At 38.6% G+C, this 12,500-nt stretch overlaps 1 protein-coding gene across 1 annotated transcript in view; it reads right to left on the reverse strand.

Annotated features, from left to right (window-relative positions):
* Positions 1-12,500, reverse strand: part of inppl1a (inositol polyphosphate phosphatase-like 1a) — a 43,155-nt gene that overhangs the window by 10,512 nt on the left and 20,143 nt on the right. The window contains exons 8-21 of the mRNA XM_082179924.1: positions 12,288-12,383; positions 12,055-12,205; positions 11,685-11,791; positions 11,506-11,608; positions 10,230-10,426; positions 9,771-9,888; positions 8,628-8,724; positions 8,411-8,549; positions 6,901-7,000; positions 6,127-6,215; positions 3,543-3,624; positions 2,495-2,584; positions 2,226-2,339; positions 1,077-1,253 (exon numbers count right to left, since the gene is read on the reverse strand). Coding sequence (XP_082036050.1) covers positions 1,077-1,253; positions 2,226-2,339; positions 2,495-2,584; positions 3,543-3,624; positions 6,127-6,215; positions 6,901-7,000; positions 8,411-8,549; positions 8,628-8,724; positions 9,771-9,888; positions 10,230-10,426; positions 11,506-11,608; positions 11,685-11,791; positions 12,055-12,205; positions 12,288-12,383 — 1,660 coding nt within the window. The remainder of the gene's footprint in view (positions 1-1,076; positions 1,254-2,225; positions 2,340-2,494; positions 2,585-3,542; positions 3,625-6,126; positions 6,216-6,900; positions 7,001-8,410; positions 8,550-8,627; positions 8,725-9,770; positions 9,889-10,229; positions 10,427-11,505; positions 11,609-11,684; positions 11,792-12,054; positions 12,206-12,287; positions 12,384-12,500) is intronic.

Raw genomic sequence — 12,500 nt, forward strand, 5'->3', positions numbered from 1 at the left:
AACATAAATCCTCTTCAGTCCATTTTCTGACACTAAACTAGAATTTTTTTTTGTTTTTTTGGTCCAAGAAACTTTGACTAACACGTGATTTAATTTAGTTTAAGAGTAATTTAATTTAACAAAACCAGAAATACTCAAGAGAAAGGCAGAAGAATGCAGTGCTTCATCTGAACATCTGTGTCAGAATACAAATCATAATTCAGCAGGAGTTCAGACTGTTTTCTCAGCACGACCACAAGATGGCAGTTTCTGATACTTCATACAGTCTGAAGAGCAAGTCTCTTTTACATTTGTTTTGTTTTTAGAATTTTTTACTTCATTGGAATGGTACGAAACTTGGTAAAGGCTGTGTGAACACACAAATCAAGGTTAAATGGTCCTGTAAAAAATAGCCACACTTGTTTTGTTCGCGCATTGGAAATGAATAAGAGATGAGTTTCCTCTAGTGGAAGCGTTTGGTACTGCAGTTGAACAACATCTCACTGAAAGATCATTTTATGAGATATCAACCTCAAATTTGGAACAAAACTTGTTCAGATTTATGGCTTTGATTTTCTCACAGTTTTAGTAAATAATGTTTTTGAAAATATATATTTCATATAAAAATTGAAAACAGTATTTTTGCACATTTTTCATAATAATAACGTAAAATTCTGTAACTCTTTTTAAAACTTTTTTCACTTCAGCAATAATCTGTCAAGTGTCGTGTTTGAAAAGAGATCAAACTGATGTCTGTCGCTGTAAAGCGTTCAAGATTTATGACAGTTTAAGCTGGAAATAAAATGTTCAGGTCTATGCTCAAAAAGTGAACAAATGGATTATAAATACAGCGTAAATATAATTTAGTACCATACAAAATATTAAACAAAAAACATTATCGAACTTAAAATATAGTACATTAATTGAAATAAAAACATAAATTTCTGTCATTTTCGACCCGTGAAGAGCACCGGATCTGATTCAATTCAATTCAGTTTACTTCACATTTATTTGTATAGCGCTTTTCACAATACACATCATTTCAAAGCTGCTTTACAGAAAGTGCACCAGATGTGATGTCATTCACACACACACACCGTATGATTCATATCCATCCAGAGATTTGACGGTGAGCAGCAGATGCTGGTCCTGCAGGTACTCGATGTCGGATAAGATGGGCTTCAGTGTCGTCAGCTGTTTCGACGACCAGCCCACGCGCAAGAAGTTCACGTTATCACTGCTCTGAGTGTCATTTTCATAACTCTTCTTAAACTCTAAACACACACACACACACAGGTTACACATCATTAAACGATGAGGTTTGCCATAGTAAACAGTCAATAATGTAGTAGACACCAAATTTTTATGCACCAATATAATAATGCATAGTAATAAACATCAATATTTGCATATTTAATGCAATATTTATTTGCATATTTTTATTTTTCAGTGACAAGATGAATAAACATCAATAATTGCATATTTATTACCATCGTTAATCGCTTATTTAATGCAATGTTTAATTGCATATTTTTTACTAAAACGTTTTAATATACTTAAACGACATTAAGTGACAACACGAATAAAAAATAAATAATGTATATAATAATGCATGTTAATAAAATATTAGTTTTTTCATATTTAATGCAATATTTAATTAGATATTTCTACTAAAACATTTTATAATTTTTTGAATGACTTTTCAACATTTTTCAATGATGAGATGAATAAATAAAAAATATTTTTTAAATCTATTAATTTATTTGCACTAATATAACAATACATCAATACTTGCATATTTTTAGTAAAACACTTTAATATTTTAAAAATGACGTTAACGTTTTTCAATGATTTTTCAGAACAAATCAGTGAATCCATTAGAATCAATTCATCAAAACACAGTTTGAACTGATTCACAAAAACTATTCTTACATAATTGTTAAGTATAATTATTGGCATATATACTTTATTGACATATAGTATATTCATTATATATATATATATATATATATATAATTTTTTATTATACTATGCATAATAATTATTATTACTATAATTACATGAATTAATGATGATATAAATTAAATATACACATTTTTCATAACATGGGTAAAATCCGTGCGAGTGTGTCATGAATATTTGATCGATCAGATCTCAGATTTTCAGTGATGATGATGAATGTTGAACTCATAAAGATTGTCTCGTATGATTTTCACTGATGTATTGCTCCTGATTGAGTTTCTCACCCTCCAGACACGTCGAATAAAACTCGATGAAGAACTTGGTTCTGCTGGCGGTCTTCACGATGGCCTCGATGTTCTCGAACTCGATGTACGCTTGTTCTGAAGACTTGGGCAGACCTGAGGAGGAAGAGCATCTCAGAAACCAGTTTCACCAGAACAACAATGGGATCAAACCAGAACAACACTGAACACTGGGATCAAACCAGAACAACACTGAACACTGGGATCAAACCAGAACAACACTGAACACTGGGATCAAACCCATATATTACCTTTCTTAGAGACGAACTGAGACGTCACGCCGACCTCAAACGTGCCGAAGACAGGCGAGTGATCACTGGTGACGATATCATCTGTACAGCCTGACACACACACACACACACACACATTATTTACATATTCATCTGATGCAAATCAGCCTCAATAACCGCCAAAACTCCACTGGATTTCATTACACACTTTTATCAGCCGGTTATTTGTCACATTTGCATTTGCTATGAGATGGTTTGTATGTTGACGTGCTGATCCACCAACGCCATCTTTAATGTTTAATGCAAAAAGAGAAAATCTAGTAAAAATAAGCAATGCACGTTTTTTTTTTTCATGAAAATGTAAGTCTATCTGCAACTGTAAAACTGCTCAAAAAATTTTAAGTGCTTAATAAACATGACATTTTTAAACAGATATTTCTACTAAAACATTGTTGTATATTTAGAATGACTTCTGTCCACATTTTTCAGTGATAATGCGAAAATAGTGAGGATTTTACTACTTAATGGAAAACTAAAATAACAAGAGTGTTATAATAACATAAATAATAATGATGATATAAAGGATATATATGAAGAGTTCAGATGCAAAAGCCTCTAAATGCCATCTGAAATTTTCTTATAGAATGATCATTTTTATCAAGCTCGTATATTTAAATTCAATCATTTCACTTAAATGGCAATGAAGATTACCTATTAATTGTCATTTAAGTGGAATTACTGAACTTAAATATACGAGCTTGATAAAAATGATCATTCTATAAGAAAATTTCAGATGGCATTTAGAGGCTTTTGCATCTGAACTCTTCATATAGTGATACTAATTTTACACTCGTGGTCCAAAATAAACATAATAAAGATTATTTTAATGTTTCTGAAAGAGTCTTTTCTGCTCACCAAGACTGTGTTTATTTAATCAAAAATACTGTAAAAATTATGAAATATTATTATATTGTGCTGCTTCAGATTTCAGTGGAAACTCATACTTTTGAATGGAAAGAAGGATTTGAAATAAACACTTCTATAGTTGATGTATTAGCGGACTGCGTACCGTACGAGTTGCAGACGATGTGCGTCTCAGGATACGATTTCCAGAGGATTCTGTCGCACCATGAGGGAACGTTGGTCCGCATCTAAGAGACGAGAGAGAAGGAACGCAGGAGGAATTAAAGGAATGCAGGACGCTTCACTTCCTGTGACAAAGGTCAGGTGATAGGAAGTAGCCGCCTCAGGACCATAAACACATTAGCAGGGATTCTTTCTTTACGCTCATGAATGTGAACTTCTTTAAAGGGATAGTTCACCCAAAAAATTTAAATTAGCCCATGATTTACTCACCCTGAAGTCATCCTAGGTGTGTATGACACTCTTCTTTCAGACGAACACAATCAGAGTTATATTAACAAATGTCCTGGCTCTTCCAAGCTTTATAATGGCAGTGAATGGCTGTTTCTGTTTTGAAGTCCATAAAAGTGCATCTATCCATCATAAAAGTGCATCTATCCATCATAAAAGTGCATCTATCCATCATAAAAGTGCATCTATCCATCATTAAAGTGCATCTATCCATCATTAAAGTGCATCTATCCATCATTAAAGTGCACCTATCCATCATAAAAGTGCATCTATCCATCATAAAAGTGCATCTATCCATCATTAAAGTGCATCTATCCATCATTAAAGTGCATCTATCCATCATTAAAGTGCACCTATCCATCATAAAAGTGCACCTATCCATCATAAAAGTGCATCTATCCATCATTAAAGTGCATCTATCCATCATTAAAGTGCATCTATCCATCATTAAAGTGCATCTATCCATCATTAAAGTGCATCTGTCCATCATTAAAGTGCATCTGTCCATCATAAAAGTGCATCTATCCATCATAAAAGTGCATCTATCCATGATAAAAGTGCATCTATCCATCATAAAAGTGCATCTATCCATGATAAAAGTGCATCTATCCATGATAAAAGTGCATCTATCCATCATAAAAGTGCAATCTATTCATCATAAAAGTGCGTCTATCCATGATAAAAGTGCATCTGTCCATCATAAAAGTGCATCTATCCATCATAAAAGTGCATCTATCCATGATAAAAGTGCATCTATCCATCATAAAAGTGCATCTATCCATCATAAAAGTGCATCTATCCATGATAAAAGTGCATCTGTCCATGATAAAAGTGCATCTGTCCATCATAAAAGTGCATCTATCCATCATAAAAGTGCATCTGTCCATCATAAAAGTGCATCTGTCCATCATAAAAGTGCATCTGTCCATCATAAAAGTGCGTCTATCCATGATAAAAGTGCATCTTGTCCATCATAAAAGTGCATCTATCCATCATAAAAGTGCATCTATCCATCATAAAAGTGCATCTATCCATCATAAAAGTGCATCTGTCCATCATAAAAGTACATCTATCCATGATAAAAGTGCATCTATCCATCATAAAAGTGTGTCTATCCATGATAAAAGTGCATCTGTCCATCATAAAAGTGCATCTATCCATCATAAAAGTGCATCTATCCATGATAAAAGTGCGTCTATCCATGATAAAAGTGCGTCCATCCATGATAAAAGTGCATCTATCCATCATAAAAGTGCATCTGTCCATCATAAAAGTGCATCTATCCATCATAAAAGTGCATCTATCCATCATAAAAGTGCATCTATCCATGATAAAAGTGCATCTATCCATGATAAAAGTGCATCTATCCATCATAAAAGTGCATCTATCCATCATAAAAGTGCATCTATCCATGATAAAAGTGCATCTATCCATCATAAAAGTGCATCTATCATCATAAAAGTGCATCTATCCATCATAAAAGTGCATCTATCATCATAAAAGTGCATCTATCCATCATAAAAGTGCATCTATCCATGATAAAAGTGCGTCCATCCATGATAAAAGTGCATCTATCCATCATAAAAGTGCATCTGTCCATCATAAAAGTGCGTCTATCCATCATAAAAGTGCATCTATCCATGATAAAAGTGCATCTATCCATGATAAAAGTGCATCTATCCATCATAAAAGTGCATCTATCCATCATAAAAGTGCATCTATCATCATAAAAGTGCATCTATCCATCATAAAAGTGCATCTATCATCATAAAAGTGCATCTATCCATCATAAAAGTGCATCTATCCATGATAAAAGTGCATCTATCCATCATAAAAGTGCATCTATCCATGATAAAAGTGCATCTATCCATCATAAAAGTGCATCTATCCATCATAAAAGTGCATCTATCATCATAAAAGTGCATCTATCCATCATAAAAGTGCATCTATCCATCATAAAAGTGCATCTATCCATCATAAAAGTGCATCTATCCATGATAAAAGTGCATCTATCCATCATAAAAGTGCATCTATCCATGATAAAAGTGCATCTATCATCATAAAAGTGCGTCTAGATGCACTTTTATGGACTTCAAAACAGAAACAGCCATTCACTGCCATTATAAAGCTTGGAGGAGTCAGGACATTTGTTAATATAACTCAGATTGTATTCCTCTGAAAGAAGAGTGTCATACACACCTAGGATGAGTTGAGGGAGAGTGAATCATGGGTAATTTTGTCTCTTTAAGAGTAGGGTTAGTGTGGTGTGAGTGATTTACCCCGGTGGCTTTCTGCTTCTGCCAGACGTACGTGTCTCGTGAGCCGCGCTCGTAGCGGTACGTGGGGGGGTAGGTGATCTCCTCCTCCGCTGGACACACACACACACACACACAGGATATGATGCGGCAGGGAAAGGAAGTGTTGATGAGCCAAGAGACTCAAATCTCAAAGACATGTTTAGATAATCTAGAGGAAAAACTCTAGAACAAACTTGCGTTTAAAACACGAAACAGTAGAAATGAGCAAAAACTGAACATGTACACAAAGTTATATTTCTCACAGAATACGTCCAGGTTTTTAGTAATTAATAAATTAATTAGTACTTATTAAATAAACTGTACTTATTCATCTTTGTTAACATTAGTTAATGAATATATATACAACTGTTCAACGATGGTTCATTAAATAATATTATCAGATGCAACTTTTGATTTTAATACTGTATTAGTAAATGTTGAGATGAACTGAGATTAATGTTCATTGTTAGTTCATGTTAACTAATGAAACCTTATTGGAAAAGTGTTAACTATAAGATATATAATTGTATAAATAATATCATATTGTATTAACTCAGATTCTTACTATTGCAATGGTTTTTAAATAACACAAATTAAAGACTGTACAACAAACAGACACACACACACACACACACACACACACACACACACACACACACGCAGACACACACACACACACACACACACGCAGACACACACACGCAGACACACACACGCAGACACACACACACACAGAGAGTCAGAGGTGAGCCGCACCGAAGCGAAGGAAGACCTTGTTCTTCTCTCTCTCCAGATTCAGCTGGTCCACCTTCAGCAACGGCTCAAACTCCTTCCTGTTGATGAAGTTGAGGATTTCCTGAGAGAGAGAGAGAGAGAGTGAGTCAGTGTTGAGACGCCACAGCTGTTACAGCGATACACTCCTGCAGACACTAGTGAACTGCCCTGTGGAACTGTGGGATATCATCCAGGTCTCCCAATCGCACAGACACTTCATACGCTGAGCACAGTATTCATACAGCGATCATACGCAACATGACGCTTACGAGTGCTTTATTTACCTGGACTTGCTCATCCAAGTGGAAAAAACTAGTCATTGTCAGATATCGATAATAACATGTTATAAAAGAGTAAAAAAGGTCATTGCGACTCACACAATTCTTTATTTCTCGCTAATAAAACGTTTTTATCTCGCCATTCTGACTTTATTTCTCGCAATTGCAAAAAATTTCCACAATTTGGACTTTTTCCATAATAACAAGTTTATATCTCGCCATTCTGACTTTATTTCTCACAATTGCGACTTTTCCCCCACAATTACGAGTTAATATCTCGCAATACTGACTTTATTTCTCACAATTGCAACTTTTTCCTACAATTACAAGTTTATATTTCTCAATTCTGACTTTTTTTCTCGCAATTGAGATTTTTTTCCACAATTACGAGTTTATATCTCGCAATTCTGACTTTATATTTCGCAATTGCGACTTTTACCCCCCACAATTACAAGTTTATTTTGGTATTCTGACTTTTTTTCTCGCAATTGCAAAATCTTTCCACAATTACAATATTATATCTCGCTATTCTGACTTTATTTTTTGCAATATTGACTTTTTTTCCACAATTGCGATTTTATATCTTGCAATACTGACGTTATTTCTCGCAATTTAAAAAAATGTTCCCACAATTACGAGTTTATATTTCTCCTTTCTGACTTTATTTCTTGCAATTGCGACTTTTTTTCCAAATTGCGCATTTATATCTTGTAATACTGACTATTTATCAAAATGCTACTTTTTTCCCCCCCAATTACAAGTTTATTTTGGTATTCTGACTTTTTTCTCGCAATTGCAAAATCTTTCCACAATTGCGATATTATATCTCGCCATTCTGACTTTATTTTTCGCAATAGCGACTTTTTCCCACAATTGCGAGTTTATATCTCGCAATTGCGACTTTTTTCCACAATTCTGACTTTTTTCCTCAATTACAATATTATATCTCGCAATTCTGACTTTATTTTTTGCAATAGCGACTTTTTTTCCACAATTGCGATTTTATATCTTGCAATACTGACGTTATTTCTCGCAATTTAAACTTTTTCCCACAATTACGAGTTTATTGAGACCTAAGTCGGGTACAGATATAATACCATAATATCTCATTAGATTCACATGATTGGCCTGACAACAACTACTCCTTTACACCCAGAGAATACCACAATGCTTTCATCAAAAGCGTTTCGTTCATGTGCTTCATGGCGCTTTACCTGTATGTCCATGTCCAGGCGGTAGTTGAGATCGCCGAACCAGAACAGATGCGTGAATCTCAGCGAGATGTCGAAGGAGTTAAGCTGTTTATCGCCCAGCGACAGCTGACGCAGGATATCCAGATAGTTCTGGTTGCGTCTGCCAGGGGTCAAAGGTCATTAGTTAAAAAACAAAACAATGAATTGTGTATTTGCTGGTCAGTGTTTCAAGACACACCTGTGGATTTTTTCATTGCCGGACGTCAGGTGACAGTTAACGAAACCAAACGATGTTCCATTAAACATGAAGGACACGCCCACTGCTCCTTTGTTTCCTAGGATAATTAATAAATGCATAGAACCGAATCAAAAACTGGTGATTCATGTTCTTCCTCAGGAGTTTTGTCTTTTGCAGTACGAAATCTAAACGGGACAAAAACACTGAGGAAGAAAGTCATTTTTGCCGTGCGTTCTGAGCGAGTGTGTTGGCGATTCCCGCACACAGACATACAAAGACAGTCTGACACACACAGACACACACAGACACACACACACACAGACACACACACAGACAGACACACACCCAGACACACACCCAGACACAGACACAGACACAGACACACACACAGACACACACACAGACACACACACAGACAGACACACACCCAGACACACACACAGACACACACACACACAGACACACACACAGACACACACACACACAGACACACACACAGACACACACACACACAGACACACACACAGACAGACACACACACAGACACACACACAGACACACACACACACAGACACACACACAGACACACACACAGACAGACACACACCCAGACACACACCCAGACACAGACACAGACACACACACACACAGACACACACACAGACACACACACAGACAGACACACACCCAGACACACACCCAGACACACACCCAGACACACACCCAGACACAGACACAGACACACACTGAGGAAGAAAGTCATTTTCTGCAGTGTTTGAGTGAGTTTGTGCGTTCTGACCGAGTGTGTTGGCGATTCCCGCACACAGACAGTCTGACACACACAGACACACACACAGACACACACACACACACACACACAGACACACACACACACACACTGAGGAAGAAAGTCATTTTCTGCAGTGTTTGAGTGAGTTTGTGCGTTCTGACCGAGTGTGTTGGCGATTCCCGCACACAGACAGTCTGACACACACAGACACACACACAGACACACACACAGACACACACACAGACACACACACACAGACACACACACAGACACACACACAGACACACACAGACACACACACTGAGGAAGAAAGTCATTTTCTGCAGTGTTTGAGTGAGTTTGTGCGTTCTGACCGAGTGTGTTGGCGATCCCCGTTTTGACGCTGGACATTCCCACGTGACTGATGCGGTTCTCGTGCTCCGCCTTCACCAACACCACGATCTTAATGTTCCACAGCGTCTGCACTGCAACCTATGACACAGAAACCACACATTCATTCCTCCTGCTCGAGCCTTTCACTCGTTAAACTCACTGTGGGAAGTTCAACCGCCAGATGAGAAACACAGACAGAAACACACATTAAACTCTAAATAAAGTCACAGTCATAACAGTCGTAGCGTCATTAAAACTGCATCTGTCTGCCGAGGAGCCAGTTGTTGTTGTTTTATATTTGTTTTAAATGATGTACATAAGGTTGTCTTGAGTATGTGTTACGTTTGATACATTTCAGGGTTTTTTTCTTCAATATCCTGCCTTGTCAAACTCTAAATAAAACAAACAAACAAGCAAGCCACTGAAACACATTCTCTCACCGGTTTATAGTCCATCTCTGTGTATTCCTTGAGTGCGCAGCGGATCGTTTCCACCCATTCCTTATCACACACAGAGTTCTCCTGCGTGCCGAACACATAGATGTCATGAGGGATAGTAACCGCCATCTCATCCAGAGTTTTCCCCAAGCCTCGAGAGGAAATCCACGATCCCATCGATTTAGGAGCAGGAACGCCGCCTGCAGAGAGAGACAGAGACTATGATACAAGGACGAACGGGGATTTTTATGAGAAATGTTTTTTCGCCACCATGATGGTAGCCAGGGTGTTGTGGGTGGTCGTCAGGGTGTTGCTAGGGTGTTGTGAGTGGTCGTTAGGGTGTGGCTAGGGTGTAGTTGGTGGTCATTGCCATTGCTAAGGTGTTGTGGGTGGTCGTTAGGTTGTTGCTAGAGTGTTGTGGGTGGTTATTAGGGTGTTGCTAGGGTGTTGTTGGAGGTCATGGCCGTTGCTAGGGTGTTGTGGGTGGTCGTTAGGGTGTTGCCAGGGTTTTGTGGGTGGTCATTAGGGTTTTGCTATGGTGTTGTGGGTGGTTATTAGGGTGTTGCGGGTGGTCTTCAGGGTGTTGCTAGGGTTTTGTGGATGGTTGTTAGGGTGTTGTGGGTGGTCATGGCCGTTGCTAGGGTGTTGTGGGTGGTCGATAGGGTGTTGCGGGTTGCCGTCAGGGTGTTGCTAGGGTTTTGTGGGTGGTTGTTAGGGTTTTGTTAGGGTTTTGTGGATGGTTGTCAGGCTGTTGCTAGGGTGTTCATCAGGGCGTTGCTACGGTGTTGAGAGTAGTTGTTATGGTGTTGCTAGGGTGTTGTGGGTGGTCATCAGGGTGTTGCTAGGATGTTGTGGGTGGTCATGGCCATTAGGGTGTTGTGGGTGGTCGTTAGGGTGTTGCGGGTAGTCGTCAGGGTGTTGCCAGGGTTTTGTGGGTGGTTGTCTGGGTGTTGCTAGGGTGTTGTGGGTGGTCATTAGGGTGTTCTGGGTGGTCTTGAGGGTGTTGCTAGGGTTTTGTGGATGGTCGTTAGGGTGTTGCTAGGGTGTTCATTAGGGCGTTGCTAGAGTGTTGAGAGTGGTCGTTATGGTGTTGCTAGGGTGTTGTGGGTGGTCGTTATGGTGTTGCTAGGGTGTTGTGGGTGGTCATCAGGGCGTTGCTAGGGTGTTGTGGTCAATCATCAAGTGAGTGTGTGAGTGTGTGTGTGTGTGTGTGTGTGTGTGTGTGTGTGTGTGTGTGTGTGTGTGTGTGTGTGTGTGTGTGTGTGTGTGTGTGTCTCACCCATGTTCCATGTCCCGATGAAGACGGAGATCATATCGGGCTCGTCCTGATTGGAATGTTTGTTCTTCATGAGTTGCAGGAGTTGGCAGAACGCTTCCCTTTTCTACAGGCGAGAAACAACGATTAATCTGTGGCTTCTGTAACACACTGTGAAACACCAGTATAAAACTGTGACTCACTTTTGCGCTGGCAAAGATGAAATCTTTCCTTTGGCTTTTGTCTTTTTCCTTCTCAAAGACGATTCCCAGTTTATTTTGAACACGCTGAGACTTAATCAGCTGCCGAACTACACACACACACACAAGCAAACACAAACACACACACTCAAACAAACACAAAAACACGCACACAAAAAGCACACACACACACAAACAAACAAACACACAAAAACAAACACACAAACAAAAACAAACACACATACAAAAACAAACACACACACACACACACACACAAGTCATTTCTTTAGTGCATTGAAGGGTCCATTTTCCACACTTACATTTCACTGCTAATAATGTAAGAGTGACATCACCCTCTTCATCCCTGACTCACTCTTGTCGTGTGTGAACGTGTTCCAGTCTTCCTGCGCGTCCTTCATCTTCTTCATCACCACCAGCTTTCCTCCCTCCACATCCACACTCAGCGAGTACTTCTGACTCTTCCCGATCTTCGTCAGGTCAGCCAGATACACGTCCAGTTTCACCTGATACCACAACACACACACACACTCATACACAAGCCAAACACACAAAGGCTGGTTTGAAAGGAGTGTGATGATGTTGTACCTCGAAGGTTTGCACAGGAATGGCTTTGTGTCGGATGGACATCAGCGGAGACACGGTCAGAGGGGATGAGCTCATGTCCTGAAGCGCCTTCAGAGCCTGATACACACACACACACACACACACACACACACACACACACATTAATGCACGATTCGTTTAAAAGAGCCAGAGTTAAGAGTGATTCAATGACTCATTCATAAAGTCAATGGACAC

Source organism: Leuciscus leuciscus (genome assembly GCF_965113295.1).
Source record: "Leuciscus leuciscus genome assembly, chromosome: 9".
Lineage (NCBI taxonomy): Eukaryota > Metazoa > Chordata > Actinopteri > Cypriniformes > Leuciscidae > Leuciscus > Leuciscus leuciscus.